Genomic DNA, 20,788 nt, shown 5'->3' with positions numbered 1-20,788 from the left:
TCTCCTCAAATGGTGACCCCTATGGTGGTGTTCCAAAGCCTTGGAAGAATAATGATGGAAAAAAGACAGCTCGTGGAAGAGGGATGTATTCCGGAGGAGACGTCTTGGCTGAATGATCATCTTGCTGGCTGGACCAGGCGGACAACCTGCATCGAGACAGGTGAGCAGCCAAGAAACTTTAGAGACTTCGAAGCTGTAAATTCCACCAACAGCGCAACTCTTCTCAAGACACTGTCAACAATGGCGATTCTGTCCACACCTCCTCTGCCCCCAAAGCTTCTGTCACTGGTTGCAGCAACCCTCACAACACAGGACCAAGCACAGGAACAGGACAACACGGACAAACCTTTTGATCCAGGTCCTATAGATCTGGGAAAATAGCTAGACCTTTCCCCCCCCCCCCCATCTCTCCCAATGCATTGATTGTATTTTTGGGGAGGGTGAGAGGGGGTCTGAGGGATTGGTGGCAGGAATGCAAGTGGGAAACGCTTAAATGAGGGGTTTTGGGAGTCGCTATGATAAACATGGTTATCTAGTGTTTAGTAGGTGTCTGCATATGAATGATTTTTGCCCTGGGCCTGGTGGAGCATACAACTGTGGTTTGTGTCCGGGCTCAGAGATGTAAATAGGAGCTTCTCTGTTATGGTAAAGTGTCTCTGGTTGCATAAAAAAAGAGGGAATGAAGGGAATGACCCCAGAGGTATGTTCAGGGAAAGCATTAAAGAGTTAAATCACCTTGTTTGTTAGGCAGTTAAGAACCTGTGTCAAAATTGCCACTGCTTTTTGTTGCTGGTTCAAGGACATGGCTGTGAGGATTGTGATGGTATATGCTGTGTGGATTTTAGGCACCCCATTGCAGCAACATGTTATCAAAATCTGAGAAAATGTCAGCCTTTTTGGCATCCATTCACTCAATTGGCAGTATTGTTTGTTTGCTGTTACCTTGGTTGCTGTCATGTTTGCAAGGGCCCTGAAGAACATGGCAAACCTGGTACTAGCTGTTCAAAAAAACAAAAAGAGGGAAATTGTAAAATTGTACGGAACAGAGACAGTGGGTTATTTTGACATTGTAATATGTCTTAGTTGCTTTTTATATTTGTTCTATTACTTATACCTTGTTTTTACTTGTTTGGTTTCAAAGGTTCTTTTTCTACAACAGGAAGGTGGAGATGCAGGAGCGGGCTGGAAACTAGGACCATGCGTGGCAATCAGTTAGCTGAGGGGAATGTGCTTGAGCTTGTCTAGACAGCAATTGAAAGAGCATAGGGGAGTGGGGGATGGATGGCCCCAAGGATGGCGCCAAGGAAAGATAACACCTTGCTGTTGATTGATGGTAGTTAACCACTAATCAGGGATTGCCTAGTATGCAATGCTTATCTCAAAAGAACCAATCTGTTCAAAAAGCGCGATTTCTGAAAGTATATATACCCGTGCTTCTGTACAATAAATTGACATTTGCTTGCATCAAGCTGCATCCCGTCTCTCCATCGCAGCACAAGCATTTGCAAAGCTGCGAACAATGGCACGTTGGGCTGAGAGCAGGAGCATCCTTCTCTCTCTCTAGAGCTTCATGTTGATTGCCCTTCCCACAAGTGCCATGGTCAGTGGGTGCCAAGAACAGCAATCCAACTCACAGACAGCAAGGACACGACGCCTGCCAGAGCGCGTTGCTGTGGCTGACATGGCCAGTGAGGAGTGTGCTGCACCTGCATTTCACTGTGCTTTGTGCAGGAAGGTTGACGTTGCTGGGCTGTGCTTGGCTTATTTGGCTTGCCCAGCACTGCTTGGCTGCCGCGGCCATCAACAGATTGGCTCTTCAACACCCAAGCACGCGCATGCTGCTGTAGTCATTGTGTTCTTTGTTGTGTGTCTGTTTATTGGGAAGGAGCCGGTGGCACAGGGCTGCAGAGAGCAGGGCGGCAGGGAACTCCCCAAAGAGGCTGCGAGGCCACGCTGGGTGTTGCCCTGTGAGCTGTTAGCAGGCAGAGCTGGGAGCCAGGCGCTGCTGCCTGCCACGGGGCCTGCCCACCCTGATCGTGCAAGCAGGGCATTGCGTGGGGCTCTGTCAGGGGTGTGCGATCCCAGCTTCCGCCTCCAGTCCTGCTTGGAACCCCTCCTGTTGCCCCCCATCCCTCCCCCACCGCCACCACGCCCAGCACCCGGAACCAGGCACTCTGTGACATCAGCCCCGTGTCCAAGGGAACCCCAGGCAACAGGAATCCTGCGGGCACTACGTTGGTGGCCGTACTGGTGGCAACAAGCCTTCGTTCTTGCAGCTGCCACATGTGCTGGTAGTGATGGATGTTCTCCTCCTCCTCATTGTCCTGCTGGCCGTGTGCTGTCCTGTGCACGGCACATGGGATAGCTGTGGGTAAGTGGCCCGAGGCTCTGGGAGGGACATTGGGCAACCCTTGTGAGCTTCTCTGGAGGGGTCCTGCTTGTCCCCCATGGCCTCCCCAGAGGTTCTTGAAGGCCGTCTGGGAGGCTCAGCTCCCTGACAGCACGCAGGCTGCCGGCACAGCTCATCTACGGGTGAAGCAGAAAGCGGGGAAAGGGGAGTGGGCGCATGCCCCACGGGTTTCCTTGGCCCTTCTGGCTATGACTTGAGGGGAGGGAAGACAGCTGGCCTTCAGCCGGAATGGCACAAGCTTCCATGGAGCTAACCAGAATGGAGTTTCTGGTTACAGAGGCACCTGCGGCCTTCAGCCTGCGGCTTTGAACAACAGTATGTCACACGTCGTGGGTGTCAAAAATGCCCAGCCAGGGGCCTGGCCCTGGATCGTCAGCATCCAGGCTCCCTTGGAAGGAGGCATGGCACACATCTGCGGGGGCTCCCTCATCAGCCCACAGTGGGTCCTCACATCAGCCCAGTGCTTCATCGAGGCCAGGTAAGGAGGACCAGGGATCGGGGCTAGCCCCACACACTAGCAAGTGCCCTGAGCACAGCAGCACGTGATGCTCCCGTCCTGTTGCCTTGCAGTATGCCCAGTGCCTGGGCACTCCGCAGCCACCTGAGAGGCTGCTCAGGAGAAGGCTGGGCTCATGCCACTGCTTCCCAGCAGTCCCCAGTTCGAAATTCCTTGAGCGCAAGGAGCACGTGGTCCGTTTCAACCTCCCTAGTGCTTCTCTCCTCTCTTGCTTGCCAAGCAGAAGGCAGGGCAACTGCTGTGCTGCTGCAGCATGTGTCTCTGCTCCCTCTGAGCCCTCTCTCCATCTGCCTTCCAGGAACATCACCATGTGGCAGGTGGTGGTAGGTGCCACCCAGCTGACCCAGCTGGGACCTGAGGCCCAGGTGCGCAACATCAAGCGACTGCTGGTTCACCAGCACTACAGTAATGTCACGCAAAGAAACGACATTGCCTTGCTGGAACTGGAGCAGCCTGTCCAGTGCAACAGCTACGTACAGCTTGCCTGCGTGCCCGATGCCTCGCTGAGAGTCTCGGAGCTGACAGAGTGCTACGTCAGTGGCTGGGGTGCCAGGATTGCAAGAGGTGAGCTCCCAAAATGTAGTCACGTTGCGAGTGCAAGCTTGGCCAGCTTGGGGAGGCAGGTTGCTCTTCCTGACGGCAGAGGAGAAAGCCAGAATCAGGCTGTGGGGACGTATGCCTCTTAGAGAGGGGGGCGTGAGCCACTGACCCAGAGCAAGGCAGAAAGGAAGGAGCGGTCCAGCGCCTCCCCACATGCAAAGCCAAGCCCCGGGATAGGGCTTCAGTCACGCAGGGAAGGAGAACTGGCAATGAGCTGCTGGGTGTTCATTCCTTTCTGTGCTCTTCACAGCTGGAGGATCGGCGTATGTGCTGCAGGAGGCCCAGGTCCACCTCATTGATGCCGGGGTCTGTAACAGCAGCGGCTGGTACAGAGGGGCCATCCACACCCACAACATCTGTGCTGGCTATCCGCAGGGTGGCATCGACACCTGCCAGGTAGGAGCGTGCTACAAGCCAAGCCCCGGCAGCACGGGCAGCCCCGCCACAACCGCCCAAACCTGCACCGTCACGGGCTTTTCCTGGCCACTCACACTCCCATTGCTGTGTCCCCACTGCTGAGGGCCTAAACCCATTTCCCCATGGGTAGGGCCTTTTCCCAGGGCCTGCCTGCCTTGTCCCAGAGGCCTGGCACTTTGTTCACAATGCCTACCCAGTGCCCTTGGCAGCCCAGAGCTTCACCATCCCAAGCCAGACACAGCCTCCTGACACACCTGCAGCACCAACGTGCCGCAGGAAGAGCGAGCCCTGCCTTACAGGCCCACCGCCCCCTCCCAGGAAAGCTTCTCCAGAGCTTGGCTGGCCACTAAATACAGCTCTGGAAGTGCCATGAGAGGGAAGGAGCCAGCCACTGGGCTGACGGTGGCCACCCAACAACCCCTTCATCCTCTCTCCTCTGCTGCAGGGGGACAGCGGTGGGCCTCTTGTGTGCCAAGACAAGAGCGCTGACTACTTCTGGCTTGTTGGCCTGACCAGCTGGGGGATGGGCTGTGCGAGAGCAAAGAAGCCCGGAGTCTACACCTCCACCCAGCACTTCTACAACTGGATCCTGGAACAGATGGGCCTGCACACAGCAGTAGCGACTACGGCAAGGCCGCAGCCAGCCTTCACCTCCACCCCCGTTCACAGGCCAACACCAACAGAAGCAGGAAGGTTTACACCCTGCCCACTTCCAGTGCAGAAGCTGTGGGATTTCCTTTCTTGGCTGCAGAAGCTGGTGCAGTTCCTAATAGGAGAAAAGGTTTGATTAGCAGGACAAGAAGATCCAGGGCTGGCTGCAGCGCACCACCAGCACCATTTCCCGCTGGGGCAATGCCTGCTGATGCAAAGGCAGCCTCAGTGTCAAAGGCCTGCTCTGTCCTGCCCGCACTCCTCTCAACGGAAGAGCTCAGCTGGCTGAGTCCCTGCAATAAAGTGTTTCAGTTCTGTGGCTAACCAGGCGCCAGTCCTCTTCAGTCTCGTGTGCAAGGCCAGGACTTCCACGCCCGGCACCTGCCGGAGGAAGCAGGCTGCAGGCAGACAAGTCGGGCACAAAGGGTCACAGCAAAGGGCTGAAGCTCTGCCTGCTCAGCAAGAAGGATGAGGGTGCAGTGGAACAAGGGAAGGCAGGTCATTGCGGGGCTCAGGGCCTTGGGGATGGCAGCTGGAAGCACAGACTGCCTTAGGCCCGCTCCTGGTGGGATCCCTGTGTGCATCTGTATGAGGCGCAAGCGAACTTGAACGTGGACTCTCAGGGCCCAGGAAACACAGATCTAGAAAGACCCAAGGCTTGCACCAGGCACTGGTGAGGGAGCCTTGGCTTTGAGCCCCACATATGACATGGACTTAATTTCTAGACTGTTATCTGAGGCATCTACGAACATACTGTGCTTATGAATCCAGGGAGTGAGGCTGTGTTTCTGTTTCAGTAGCCTCATCCTCTGGTCTCATGGTTTAATGCCGGCCGGCAACCAAGCACCACGCAGCCACCTGCTCACTCCCCCTCATCCGGAGGGCTGGGGAGGAGAATCAGAAAGGAATGTAAAACTTGAGGGTTGAGATAAGAGCAATTTCATAATTTAAACAGAATAAAGAGGTAAGAACATCAGTAATAACAATGATAATAGTAACAATTAGGATGGAAAGGTGGGGGAAAAGGGTAAAATCCAAAGGAAAAGGGAAAAGGAGAAAAAACCCCCAAGTGATGCACAGTACAACTGCTCACCACCTGCTGACTGATGCGCAGCCAGTCTCCGAGCAACGATCCCTCCCCAGCTAACCCTCCTACTTTCTATACCAAGCATGACGTCCCATGGTATGGAATACCTCTTTGGCTGGTTCAGGGCAGCTGACCTGGCTGTGTCCCTTCCCAGTCTCTTGTGCTCCCCCAGCACTCTGGCTGGCAAGGCCCAAGAATCCAAAAAGTCCTTGACTTTAGTATAAACATTACCCAGCAACAACTAAGAACATCAGTGTGGCTATCAACATTGTTCTCACATCACAGGCAAAACACAGCACTGTACTAGCCACTAAGAAGAAAATTAACTCTATCCCAGCTGAAACCAGGACATGTGGAAACCCAGGAAAGGCCTGGACTGCATTCACATGGGTGTAAGCAGTGGCTACATCTGCAGGGATACTTGTCAAGGTATTGCTTTGTCTGTGTCAATCTGTTTTGCCCTTCACATTCATTGTGGCACTCTCTCTGTGTGTATGTGCGTGTCTGGCTCTTTGGAATGCAGCTGCACGCACGTGGGAAGATCCATTTAGGCTGGCATAGGAGCAGCCCCCCAGGTGCCCACCTCATTCAGATCAACCAGACCTGAAAGGAGAAATCCCACAGTGTTCAGAAGCCTGCTGGCTCTGGCTGCTCCGTAACGGAGTGGGCAAGGAAACCCAAAGCAACTCTGCAGCAGAGATCACCGGGTGGGCAGGGAGGCAGCTCTGACTGCCCCACAAACAAAGCAGCGAAAGCCATTTATCCTCGCATCCTCTTCCTGAGCTTTCCCCAACACCATTCTTTTACCTTCAGCAAAAATCTCTCCCTATTACCAGCAACACTGCCCTGAAACCAGAAATTGCACATCCTCTTCTTCATTCTCCCCTTTCAGACTCCTTTTCCCAACACTACAAGCAGAACAACATCAAGGCAATTAATAATTATCTTCCCCTCCATCATTATCAATACATTGCCATCAAGTATCATGAGTGTATATTTACTTCTTGTTCCATGATTGTTTCTCAAGGCCAAAAAACCAAACCCACTTATGGGACTTCTTCCCATTGTCCTTTGCATGTACCAAAAGAACATGAACTGCCATGCTGTATTGGAGATTATGCTTCCCTTCCTAGGCCATTTCTCTTGATCACCTAAGGTATACAAGGGCCACCAGTGATGACAATATTCGGCCCATTTTGTCTGAGTGGGGGGGTCACCCCAAAACTTGCACCAGCATCTTAATAAACAACCCAAAAGAACTCTGAAGAACCAACTCCCTCTAGCAGAATGACCAGATCCCATGTGTACAAAGTTTCAAAATCATAAACGCTCAATACCTAAACCAGACCCTGCAAACAAAACTGGACAGAGGCAAAATCCAGCAAACAAAATCCAACAAAGTTTCACCTGAGCGTGAGGCAAAATCTGGGCTCTGGGCATCCGCGTAACAGCATATGGATTGGACAATTGTGCACTTCAAATATCCCGGGGGGACTCTGACCCACCAGGGGGACTTCAACCCGCAATGCGATACGACTTCTTTGTAAGCAACCTCAGTGTTTATGACCATGTCGCTGTTATCCCAGAGAGCTGTCACGGAGATTCACCTGGCCAGGGAATCTCAGAACCCTGGCAAAACTACTCCGGTGCGTGCTTGCGGTGGTCATGATTTCTCTGGTCTGTCGAGATTCTGGAAAGCGGGTCCCGTTTGGTCACCATGTTCTGTTACTGAAAATCATAACCAAGAAAGCTCTCTGAGCCAAAGGACAGTTTAGGAAGCTGACAGTGGTTTATTGCCATGCTGGATGCACGGTGGATTTTTCCTCCTAACCCACACACCAAGTTCTCGAGGGTACACATTACAGAGGATAATACGGCACACTGGAAGGACACGCTGGAGCAGCTCAAGGAGAAGGTGCTGCCGACAGAGGCCCATGATGCGGCTGGGTGAGTGCAGTGGGGATGGGGATGGCTTTGGGCATCTCGCCCTGTTCCTTCCAGCTATCCCAGCTGGTGCTCGCGAGGTACCCTGGCATCGGAGCACTTTAGCCAGCGAAGAGTGGGGATGCTGATCAGGAATCAGTGCCTTCTCCTCCCACCAGTAGCAGGTTCCTGACATGAAAGGAGGCGGGAGGAGGGGGCACGTGCAGGACAGAGCCCTCCCAAACCAGAAGTGGGGAGTGGGTGCAGAGGCTTTCTGGAGCAAGGCTGGGGGGGGACGGCTCGTCTCCCCAAGCATTTGAGTAGGAGATCGTGATCTCCCACTACCACAATTACTTTATCCTAGTGGTGCAGATTATCTCAAAATTTTACTGAATCTTCCTATATTTTGTGTTTATGTAACAGCTAGTTACAAGAAGATTTTGATTCTAAGGAATTAACCTTCATGATAGAATTACATTAATACTTATTGACCAGTGAGGTATGAATCGCTGTGCTGCTTGTTATCGCAGACTGTTATTTGAAATCCCTGTGCTATAGACCATACTAAGCTACTAAGCTACTAAGGACTACCCTACTCTCAGACCACAACCAGAGCGCCCAGGTTCTGTTGTGTATGGGATGAGTTATTGGACAGCTTGGCAAGGCCGATATCCAGCTGTCCCACTTGGCAACAAAACTAACTTTTAAGGTGTCCTGAAGTGAACTACCTTCATTATAATACCAAAAAATCATGCCCACAGGTCAAGTAGACCCTTGCCCAGCTGAAGACCCTTCCCCTGTGCAAGCATAGTAACAGAAAAGGATGACACAGCAAATATAACAATTATATGCAAATTACTAACCAATCATTGTAATTGGGAGTGTATGACTGCGGCGAATGAAGAGACGGGACGCAGCTTGATGCAAGCAAGTGTCCATTTATTAGTGATTTTCTTACAATTATATATGTTTCTACCTTCTACATATTACACACTGATTGGTTAAATCTTAAGCGTAAAAAACACTAATTGGTTAATTTTTAAGGCACACTGTTAGAACAATAGATACTTACTAGTTTATCTTGACCTAGCAATAATTTTTATTCCAAGGTTAGGGAGTTTCTTTCTACGCAGCTTTCTTAATTACATATCGGCGCCATCCATTCCCTTACCTGGCTACTTGTTTCTCTGTCCGTCTGGTTGCCTCCTTAACTGTGCCGGCTCAGGGGTCTGCAGTTAGCTTGTTCCTTTGCTCCCAGGGCTTGTGTCCTACAAGTTCTAACAAGTCTCTATTCATCAGGCTATCAGTACTTGGACTCTTGTCCTTGAGGCCTTGTCCTACATATGACCTTGTAATTTTCTGTATAAATGTAACAGTAAAACCTACACAGGTGTGCCTGATTTGTGGAGATGCCACCGAGCACCCAGCGCTGCAATAAAGGAGTGCCTGCTGCTCTAATGCTGCAATGGTGTTAAGAGGTTTGACTCCCAATTTCGGTGACAGTGGTGACAGGTGGAAGGTGTGGTTAAGCAGAACAGCTTGTAACAACTCTATAAAAAAAAGGAACCAACATTGGACGGAACGTTCCCCCACCGGACATGGAAACGTATCGGACTGTCGGGACACGGCAGCTCCGGGGTGGTAGCTGTTGCTGTAAGCCTTTCCTTCTTAACTTCTTTCTTTCCTTCCTTCCTCTCTTAATCTGTCACTCTCACTCCCCCTTTGCAGTCACGTATTTCTTGTTGGGCAAATAAAGTTCCTTGGCTCTTGACTCCATTTTGAGTCTTCATTCTGTTCCCGAGAATACAAACAGAACCACGCTCCGGTCTCAGACGGGCATGTAACATTTTAATTGGTGTCACGGACAGGATTCTCAGTGAAACAGAAATTGCCAGGTTCTTTATGAGAGACTCTTGTGTGTGTGCCTGAGACCTACCTTGGTACGAAGTGAGTGCAGAGTCTGAGTCCGCGGTTCTGTTTGTCCGTGAGGAAAAGAGGTGAAGAAGGACTAAGCGACAGAATTGAACAAGAGACGAGTCTCTAAAGCAGTTTAAAAGTGTGACCTCCAGAGGGTGAAGGGAGGTGGGTGTAGTAGCAGCGAACATACAGTGAGGCCATCTCAGGACAAAATAACCCCTCTTTGGTGAAAGGAGTGCCCACACTTCTACAGAGGTTCGTGATGTTTCCCCCACTAAAGTATGGGGCGGAGATTTATATAAACTGGATGATTTTTGGGAACCTATCATGCTCGCCGAGCTCCCCAAGGGTGAGAATGAGCAAAAAATCAGTGGTTCCAACCACTATAGTGTAGTGGATAGGGTCATGATATTGCAGACGGAGGCTAAAGTTGGGCCTGGGAAGAGGAAATCCATAAGTTGTGCCATTTTAGGAGCAAGTTGGGCAGGAGCCCTGGAAGATAGGAGGCAAAGATTGTGTCAAGATGATACCGTGGTAGATTCCTTGAAAATGGCACTTAAAACTCAGAGAGCAGTTAGAAGAGACCAAACAGCTCTTAGAGCAGGAGAGAAACCAGAATGCTTTGTTAAAAGAAACATTATGAGAAGAATTGCGGAAAGCAAGTGAGTCGTTTTGGAAGGTAGAGTTGAAGTTAACAGAGAAAGGGATTAGACAAATATATCCCCAGGGGGATTTACAGAGAGCAAAAGACACAGCAGAAAACGCACCTCACATGTATCCTCTTGTTAAGACTGAGTATTTATATGAGACAGACAATGACACTTGTCCCCAGATTGTTACTAAGCAACTGAGTTAGCAAAATTAAGGAAGGATTTTGCAAGGACTCCAAAGGAATCCAAAACAGAATATGTTTGGAAAGTGTCCTTGTCAGGAGGAGATGGGATTTTGTTGTCAGAGAAGGAAGCAGAAGGATACTGGGGTCCAGGTGTGTTTTTAACTACTGGCAACCATCGGGCCCCATGGTCATTAACACAGAGGGCAGACTATTGGGCTGGGGGACTGAACCCTTTGGAGAGGGGAGACCCCCTAGCCATAACCGGTATGATGGATCAGCTGGTAGAAAGTGTACAAGAGGCAGCTTGCCTGCAGATGATGTATGACAGAAGGCTGGAGTGCCACCAGGGCTCTCCCATGATGATGCCTGTGGACCCAGAAGGATGACTCCTCTAATCTGAGGATTAATCTAATCCTGATTCTTTAAAACCCATTGGGATCCAGCTCCAGGGGAAGATACAAAATACCCCCATATCAGACAGAGTTAGGTGGGGGGAAGTTGCCCAAGAGCTAATTAACTTTGGGAGAAAACGTGGTCTCGTTGGTGGATCCTGGCAAAGACTGAAACGAGAGCTGTACAAACTGCGGGAAAAGCTGAGGGATGCCTCGCACAGGCTCCAAGAAGTCAGAATTCGAAATGGGTCCAATTTACTGATCCTGGCAGAGGGAGGCCCCTAAGCCGACTGGTGGCAGCTGGGGCTCCAGGGAGGTATTCTCTAGGATCTAATGGATGGGCTCCTGGCCTAGAAATTGGAGAAAGTTGTACAGACTTGGTCAGGGCATAAAGTCCGTTTTGAGCCAACCCCTCGTGCCCCACCATCAATAGGCATGGGGGAAAAAGCTGATGAGGTAAAAAGGGCAAAGGGAAACTAGATCCTCCGTCCCCCGAAGGTGGGAAGGGAACGGAGGGTGGATGTTTATTAGGCAACTCACCTTAAATTTGAGAGGAGATTTAATGATTACAGTGGCTGTAGGAACACGGAGAAAAACCCAGTAACCTTTTTAACTGACACGGGAGCACAAATCACTGCACTGATGCATAGTGAGGTGGAGCAATGTGGAATTTTGACTTTGTATAAAAACCTGATTGTCTTAAATGCTTTAGGGAAAACTCTGTCAGTACCTATGGCCTTGGTAACATTATGGTTGCCTGGGGAGGCAGAACCAGTTAGCACCAAGGTTGCAATAGGCCCTTTTCTGACAAATCTTTTGGTCATAGATATATTGAGGGGCAGACAGTGGTATGAGCCAGGGGAATTCATGGTCCTTTGGCATTTCTCAGATCAGAGAATTAGCTGAAACGTCCTGGGCAGAAGTGCGCCTGCTGCAAGCAGCACCTACCCTCCCCGCTTCCAGGATGACTAATGTGAAAGCCTGTCCCTTGCCATTAGGGGCCCAGGAGGGGATAGCTCCTGTGATCGAGGATCTTAAACAGCAGGGCATTTTAACACTCACCCTCTCCCCATACAATTCCCCAGTGTGGCCAGTTCGTAAATCAAAGGGGAAGAGGAGACTGACTGTAGATTATCCTTGACTTAATGCAGACACTGGTCCCTTGACAGCAGCAGTGCCTAATGGAGCTGAGCTCACCTCACTCATTCAGGAGCAGGCTCATGCGGTGATGGCCACAGCTGATGTGAAAGAGATGTTTGTCATGGGTCCCCTGCAAGAGGAGGACCGTGATCGTTTTGCTTTCACATGGGAGGGACAGCAGTATACCTTTACTCGCCTCCCTCAGGGATATAAACATTTTCCCACCTTAGCACATCATGCTTTGGCATAAGAATGAGCCCAAACTCTTCCAGAACTGGGAGTTAGAGTTATCAATACATCGATGATGTTTTCATAGGAGGGGATGAAATTATTCCAGAACAGGTGACACAAGGAAAGATTATACGGCACTTAGAGTCTCTGGGACTCCAGGTACCAGGGGAAAAGATACAAATTGCTGCAAATGAAGTGAATTTTTTAGGGATACAGTGGAGAGGAGGTTCAGCCTGTATTCCTCAGGACACCCTCTCAACACTAGAGCAGGTAAAAGTTCCAGAAAATAAAAAGGAGCTGCAGCATGCCTTAGGCTTATTGGTCTTTTGGAGAAACCACATCCCAGACTTTGCAATAGTTGCACGGCCCTTATATGACCTGCTGCGAAAAGGAGCAGCTTGGGAATGGGCTCCAGCCCACAATGAAGCGTTACAGCTTTTGGTGTTGGAAGCAAACACCCACCAGGCTTTGGGTCCTATTCACCCCACTGACCCTGTCCAGACTGAGTGGGGGTTTGCACACTCAGGATTGTCCATTCATTTCTGGCAAAAGGGACCAGAAGGTTCTCCCGCCCGATCGAATTTTACTCCAGGAGCTTTAAGGATGCTGAGAAACGAGACTCTAATTGGGAAAAAGGATTGTTTGTAGTGAGTGTTGCTTTCAGAGAAGCGGAGCGAACCATACGCCAACAGCCTCTAATTTTAAGGGGACTTTTAAAGGTAATTAAAGCTATGTTAGCAGGAACTCCCCCCCTAACGGGGTGGGCCAAAGAGATACTGTCAGAAAATGTCATGCTAAGATTGAACGTATTTGTAGTGTCCTAACTGTCACTGAAGGCACCCCTAGACAGGTAAAGATCTGTGAGGAAGTAACAAATCCTCTGGAGGGGATACCCCTCCCCCTCCCGTATTAAAAGTCACTCCTGCTGTTTCAGAGGAGTTGCCTCTGTTAAGAGAGGAGATACCGAGCTGTAGCTATTAATGTAGATGCTAACAGAGAAATCATTACCAAAGGTGAGGGCAGTGCCCAAGTGGGAGAGTTAGTGGCAGTGTGGAGTGTGTTTAATAGCGAGGAAGGGGCTAAGGCTCCAGTGCACATTTACACTGACTCGTTTGCAGCATTCAAAGGATGAACGGGATGGCTTCCTTTCTGGGAACAGAATAACTGGGAAGTAAACCGAGTGCCAGTGTGGCAAAAGGAGAAGTGGCAAAAAAACTTAGATCTTGCCAAACATGGGGACTTTGTGGTAGCATGGGTACCGTCTCTGTGGGAAAGAGGAACTCTGGCAGGTGAATGGAATAACAGGGCAGATGAGCTGGCCAGAATTGCCCCTTTGCAGCAGGAAAATCAAACCGGGGAAAACTGGGACAGACTTTTGGAATGGCTGCAAGTTAAGCGTGCTCACTGAGGGTCTACTGATTTATACAAAGAGGCACACGCCAGAGGTTGGCCTGTCACTTGGGAATCTTGAAAAACCTCTATTTCAGCTTGTGAACAATGCAGACTTGGACTAGAGCCACAAGCCATGGAAGATTCCCCCCTTCATTTGAGAGACAAAAAGTGTCTCTGGGAAACTTGGCAGATAGATTATACGGGACCTTTCCAAAGGTCACAAGGGAAGCAGTACGTATTAGTAGGTGTGGAAGTGATTCCTGGCCTAGTTCAAAGTGTTTCCACGAGCGACTGGGGAAAATACAGTGCCAGCCCTGAAAATTTGGTTTAGTTTCCTCCTCAAACCTGATTCCATTCAGTCGGACAATGGCAGTCATTTTACTGCTGCCAAAGCCGGAGTGGGGGAGGGAAGAGGGAATCAAGTGGGGATTCCACACCCCATATTATCCCCAAGCTAACAGGACAGTAGAACGAACTCATGGACTCTTAAATCGATTTCTGAAACCTCACAAGCCACGTTGGGTGGAACGCCTTTGGGATGCAGTTACCCCAGTTAATGATCGCTGGGGAATAAATGGATGTCCCCGACTGAATGCCTTTTCTCCTAAACCCCCGACTTTGACCCCAAAGTCTCAGACTCTCAGTACTCCCGGAGAACAATTTTTTTCTCCTGGACAGCCTGTGTTGGTAGAAATGACAGCCATTGGAGCTGTTCCTCTCGTGCTCACTGGACCTCTTAATAAAGATGCTTGGAAAGCCAAAGATGCTCATGGAAAAGAATATAACATCAACACCAGGTGGATTACTCCATCCTTCTGCTTCCGGTTCCTTTGAACAAACCGAGTCTGATTTTCTTTTCTTTTCCGGGTGAGGACTCTGGAGCCTACCTGAGAAAAAAAACCACCCATATGAAGCTGCCGAATGCCTGCGTGGCTTCATCAGTATTTGCCTTGTTAATATTTTTAGGATGTTTGGCATACCATTGCAGATATTGTTTTGGTCGACCATTGTCGCCATGTTTAATAGCCAAGGAAAGTCCTGTGCCCCCCTCACTCTCAGAGCGTGGCAAAATGAATGTATAGCTTTAGGCCAGCAGGTGGCTGATGTCTTTGATCTGACTAATTGTTGGATATGTGGGAGTCCTTTAGGATTTAAAGATTGGCCATGGACATCAAAACCACTATCCCCAAAATGGCCCGTGAGTAACTGGAGTGACATAACCATCGGTAATAACTCATTCTACTGAAATGAAGAGCTAAATGCGGCAAATGAAGAGACGGGACGCAGCTTGATGCAAGCAAGTTGTCCGTTTATTAGTGATTTTCTTAACACATATACACGTTTCTACCTTCTACATATTACACACTGATTGGTTAAATCTTAAGCGTAAAAAACACTGATTGGTTGATATTTAAGGCACACCGTTAAAACAATAGGAACTTATTGGTTTACCTTGACATAGCAACAATTTCTATTCCAAAATTAGGGGGCTTCTTTCTACGCGGCTTTCTTGATTAACAAAGTTACATATCGGCGCTATGCGTTCCCTTACCTGGCTACTTGTTTCTCTGTCCGTCTGGTTGCCTCCTCAACTGTAACGGCGCAGGGGTCTGCAGTTAGCTTGTTCCTTTGCTCCCAGGGCTAGTGCCCTACAAGTTCTAACAAGTCTCTGTTCATCAGGCTATCAGTACTTGGACTCTTGTCCTTGAGGCATTGTCCTACAGCTTGGTAATGTCCCCAACGCACAGTTTGCTATCCCAGCACTCCGATAGTCAGAGGTGTCACCGAGCCGAAGCAGCCACGGAGCCTTCAGGCTGAGCGTGGTCAGTTGTGGGCAGAAGGGGGTCTGCTGGCTCTGCGACAGGGATCCCATGTGGAGCAACCTGCGGTGATGCAGTTGGAGGCAGACTGAAAAAACACTATGTCTGCGTGGCTGGGTTTGGACAAAATGGACTTTCTTGTTTATACAAATTTTTTATATATCTTAGATAGTACATATGTCAGTCCCTGATAGGTTTTTGTGTTCGTCTTCTTGCTTGCTATTTGCTGTTGCTGTAGGTGCCCGTAGGCTGTGGTTCTAAATTCCAGTTCTTCACATCCTGTTGACATACCTGACAATTTGTGGCTGTCTTAGAGGTACAGGACTAAGTATTTGAAGTCAACTAACTTGTCTGCAGGTCCTCTGCATTCCCCAACATTTCCCCCTTTTTGTTTCTGAACAGCTAGTACCATTGTTGCCGTGTGCTGCAGGGCCCTTGCAAAGACGACGGCAACCAAGGCATTATCAAACAAAGAATACTGCCAATTGAGTGAATTGATGCCCCAAAGGATGACAATTTCTCAGATTTTGATAACGTGTTGCTGCAATGGGGTGCCTAAAATCCATGCAGCTCATACCATCACAATCCTCTCAGCCGTGTCCTTGAGCCAACATCAAAAGGGCAATAGTTGCTCTGTTTTGTATGTCATAGTGGCAAATTTGACTCACGTTCTTAACTGTAGAGGGATGTTTAAAGGACCGAGGACATATGTTACCATTGTCTGGGTTGGAGAACCCAGGCCTGTTAGTTGAAGCTGCAGAGCAGCTTTAACTTGTCCTGGGAACAAGCAGTGGGAGAAGGAAAACAAGCTATGCACAAACAAGAAGCCAGGTGCAGAGCAAGTCCTGGGAACCGCGAAATCAGAACACTCTGATCAGGCGCCTGCAGCATGCTCACCAATCAGGGACACGGACACCTACATGGCCCAGAGACTTTTATCCAATCAGCTGTGTGTAAAGTCGGGTGAGCGGTCGATTTAAGTTATAAAAATGACCTGTTTGTTTAATAAAGGGAGCACGGCATGTAGCCATATTGGTGTGATTGTCATGACTTGGCCAACATTCCACGAGGGACCCTCTTTGCCTAACAAACAAGGTGATTTAACTCTTGAATGCTTTCCCTGCTGTTGCTCCGGATAAGAGAAGAACCACCCCTAAACAGGTAAAGATCCGTGAGGAAGAAAAAAAATCCTCTGGAGGGGGATACCCCTCCCCCTTCCGTATTAAAAGTCATTCAGCATCTGTCAGCAGGTGGTGAGCAGTTGTACTGTGCATCACTTGGGGTTTTTTTCCCCTTTTCCCTTTTCCTTTGGATTTTACCCCTTTCCTCCACCTTTCCATCCTAATTGTTACTATTATCATTGTTATTACTGATGTTCTTACCTCTTTATTCTGTTTAAATTATGAAATTGCTCTTATCTCAACCCTCAAGTTTTACATTCCTTTCTGATTCTCCTCCCCAGCCCTCCGGATGAGGGGGAGTGAGCAAGCCGCTGCGTGGTGCTTGGTTGCCGGCCGGCATTAAACCATGAGACCAGAGGATGAGGCTACTGAAACAGAAACACAGCCTCACTCCCTGGATTCATAAGCACAGCGTGTTCGTAGATGCCTCAGATAGTCTAGTAATTAAGTCCATGTCATATGTGGGGCTCAAAGCCAAGGCTCCCTCACCAGTGCCTGGTGCAAGCCTTGGGTCTTTCTAGATCTGTGTTTCCTGGGCCCTGAGAGTCCACGTTCAAGTTCGCTTGCGCCTCATACAGACACACACAGGGATCCCACCAGGAGCGGGCCTAAGGCAGTCTGTGCTTCCAGCTGCCATCCCCAAGGCCCTGAGCCCCGCAATGACCTGCCTTCCCTTGTTCCACTGCACCCTCATCCTTCTTGCTGAGCAGGCAGAGCTTCAGCCCTTTGCTGTGACCCTTTGTGCCCGACTTGTCTGCCTGCAGCCTGCTTCCTCCGGCAGGTGCCGGGCGTGGAAGTCCTGGCCTTGCACACGAGACTGAAGAGGACTGGCGCCTGGTTAGCCACAGAACTGAAACACTTTATTGCAGGGACTCAGCCAGCTGAGCTCTTCCGTTGAGAGGAGCGCGGGCAGGACAGAGCAGGCCTTTGACACTGAGGCTGCCTTTGCATCAGCAGGCATTGCCCCAGCGGGAAATGGTGGTGGTGGTGCGCTGCAGCCAGCCCTGGATCTTCTTGTCCTGCTAATCAAACCTTTTCTCCTATTAGGAACTGCACCAGCTTCTGCAGCCAAGAAAGGAAATCCCACAGCTTCTGCACTGGAAGTGGGCAGGGTGTAAACCTTCCTGCTTCTGTTGGTGTTGGCCTGTGAACGGGGGTGGAGGTGAAGGCTGGCTGCGGCCTTGCAGTAGTCGCTACTGCTGTGTGCAGGCCCATCTGTTCCAGGATCCAGTTGTAGAAGTGCTGGGTGGAGGTGTAGACTCCGGGCTTCTTTGCTCTCGCACAGCCCATCCCCCAGCTGGTCAGGCCAACAAGCCAGAAGTAGTCAGCGCTCTTGTCTTGGCACACAAGAGGCCCACCGCTGTCCCCCTGCAGCAGAGGAGAGAGGATGAAGGGGTTGTTGGGTGGCCACCGTCAGCCCAGTGGCTGGCTCCTTCCCTCTCATGGCACTTCCAGAGCTGTATTTAGTGGCCAGCCAAGCTCTGGAGAAGCTTTCCTGGGAGGGGGCGGTGGGCCTGTAAGGCAGGGCTCGCTCTTCCTGCGGCACGTTGGTGCTGCAGGTGTGTCAGGAGGCTGTGTCTGGCTTGGGATGGTGAAGCTCTGGGCTGCCAAGGGCACTGGGTAGGCATTGTGAACAAAGTGCCAGGCCTCTGGGACAAGGCAGGCAGGCCCTGGACAAAGGCCCTACCCATGGGGAAATGGGTTTAGGCCCTCAGCGGTGGGGACACAGCAATGGGAGTGTGAGTGGCCAGGAAAAGCCCGTGACGGTGCAGGTTTGGGCGGTTGTGGCGGGGCTGCCCGTGCTGCCGGGGCTTGGCTTGTAGCACGCTCCTACCTGGCAGGTGTCAATGCCACCCTGCGGATAGCCAGCACAGATGTTGTGGGTGTGGATGGCCCCTCTGTACCAGCCGCTGCTGTTACAGACCCCGGCATCAATGAGGTGGACCTGGGCCTCCTGCAGCACATACGCCGATCCTCCAGCTGTGAAGAGCACAGAAAGGAATGAACACCCAGCAGCTCATTGCCAGTTCTCCTTCCCTGCGTGACTGAAGCCCTATCCCGGGGCTTGGCTTTGCATGTGGGGAGGCGCTGGACCGCTCCTTCCTTTCTGCCTTGCTCTGGGTCAGTGGCTCACGCCCCCCTCTCTAAGAGGCATACGTCCCCACAGCCTGATTCTGGCTTTCTCCTCTGCCGTCAGGAAGAGCAACCTGCCTCCCCAAGCTGGCCAAGCTTGCGCTCGCAACGTGACTACATTTTGGGAGCTCACCTCTTGCAGTCCTGGCACCCCAGCCACTGACGTAGCACTCTGTCAGCTCCGAGACTCTCAGCGAGGCATCGGGCACGCAGGCAAGCTGTACATAGCTGTTGCACTGGACAGGCTGCTCCAGTTCCAGCAAGGCAATGTCGTTTCTCCACGTGATATTATTGAAGTGCTGGTGAACCAGCAGCTGCTTGATGTTGCGCACCTGGGCCTCAGGTCCCAGCTGGGTCAGCTGGGTGGCACCTACCACCACCTGCCACATGGTGATGTTCCTGGAAGGCAGATGGAGAGAGGGCTCAGAGGGAGCAGAGCCACATGCTGCAGCAGCACAGCAGTCGCCCTGCCTTCTGCTTGGCAAGGCAGAGAGGAAAGCAGTGCTTGGGAGGGTGCGACAGGCCACGTGCTCCTTGGGCTCAAGCAGTGTCGAGCTGGAGGCTGCTGGGAAGCAGTGGCATGAGCCCAGCCTTCTCCTGAGCAGCCTCTCAGGTGGCTGCGGAGTGCCCAGGCACTGGGCGTACTGCAGGGCAACGGGACGGGAGCAGCACGTGCTTTTGCACTCAGGGCACCTGCTAGAGTGTGGGGCTAACCCTGAACCCTGGTCCTCCTTACCTGTCCTCGAAGAAGCAGTGGGCTGCTGTGAGGACCCACTGTGGGCTGATGAGGGAGCCCCCGCAGATGTGCGCCGTGCCTCCTTCCAAGAGAGCCTCGATGCTGACGATCCAGGGCCAGGCCCCTGGCTGGGCATCTGTGCCACCCACAACGCGCGACATGCCGTAGTGAAAAGCCACAGGCCGAAGGCCGCAGGTGCCTCTGTAACCAGAAACTCCATTCTGGTTAGCTCCATGGAAGCTTGCGCCATTCCGGCTAAAGGCCAGCTGTCTTCCCTCCCCTCAAGGCATGGCCAGAAGGGCCGAGGAAACCCGTGGGGCATGCGCCTGCTCCCCTTTCCCCGCTTTCTGCTTCAGCCCGTAGATGACCTGTGCCGGCAGCCTGGGTGATGGCAAGGAGCTGAGCCTCCCAGACGGCCTTCAAGAACCTCTGGGGAGGCCATGGGGGACAAGCAGGACCCCTCCAGAGAAGCTCACAAGGGTTGCCCAATGTCCCTCCCAGAGCCTCGGGCCACTTACCCACAGCTATCCCATGTGCCGTGCACAGGACAGCACATGGCCAGCAGGACAACGAGGAGGAGGAGAACATCCATCACTACCAGCAACATGTGGCAGCTGCAAGAACGAAGGCTTGTCGCCACCACTACGGCCACCGACAGCGTGCCCGCAGGATTCCTGTTGCCTGGGGTTCTCTTGGATGCGGGGCTGATGTCACAGAGTGCCTGGTTCCAGGTGCTGGGCGTGGTGGCGGTGGGGGAGGGATGGGGGGCAACAGGAGGGGTTCCAAGCAGGACTGGAGGCGGAAGCTGGGATCGCACACCCCTGACAGAGCCCCACGCAATGCCCTGCTTGCACGATCAGGGCGGGCAGGCCCCGTGGCAGGCAGCAGCGCCTGGCTCCCAGCTCTGCCTGCTAACAGCTCACAGGGCAACACCCAGCGTGGCCTCACAGCCTCTTTGGGGAGTTCCCTGCCGCCCTGCTCTCTGCAGCCCTGTGCCACCGGCTCCTTCCCAACAAACAGACACACAACAAAGAACACAATGACTACAGCAGCATGCGCGTGCTTGGGTGTTGAAGAGCCAATCTGTTGATGGCCGTGGCAGCCAAGCAGTGCTGGGCAAGCCAAATAAGCCAAGCACAGCCCAGCAACATCAACCTTCCTGCACAAAGCACAGTGAAATGCAGGTGCAGCACACTCCTCACTGGCCATGTCAGCCACAGCAACGCGCTCTGGCAGGTGTTGTGTCCTTGCTGTCTTTGAGTTTGATTGCTGTTCTGGGCACCCACTGACCATGGCACTTGTGGCAAGGGCAATCAACGTGAAGCTCTAGAGAGAGAGAAGGATGCTCCTGCTCGCAGCCCAACGTGCCATTGTTCACAGCTTTGCAAGAGCTTTCATCAGTCTCA

General features: G+C 51.5%; 1 protein-coding gene across 1 annotated transcript; it reads right to left on the bottom strand.

The window, feature by feature from the left end:
• Window positions 1-9,905: 9,905 nt before the first annotated feature.
• On the bottom strand, window positions 9,906-19,043 carry LOC129735824 (acrosin-like). Its single transcript, XM_055706792.1, has 3 exons — window positions 18,780-19,043; window positions 18,370-18,493; window positions 9,906-10,014 (listed from the first exon to the last, which is right to left on the bottom strand). Exons 1-3 carry the CDS (start codon window positions 19,033-19,035, stop codon window positions 9,906-9,908), a joined length of 489 nt encoding a protein of 162 aa, XP_055562767.1. The 5' UTR covers window positions 19,036-19,043.
• Window positions 19,044-20,788: the final 1,745 nt, after the last annotated feature.

Source organism: Falco cherrug, chromosome 4, assembly GCF_023634085.1.
Source record: "Falco cherrug isolate bFalChe1 chromosome 4, bFalChe1.pri, whole genome shotgun sequence".
Lineage (NCBI taxonomy): Eukaryota > Metazoa > Chordata > Aves > Falconiformes > Falconidae > Falco > Falco cherrug.
The sequence above is the reverse complement of the archived record's forward strand: the minus strand, read 5'-3'. Positions and strand labels throughout refer to the sequence as shown.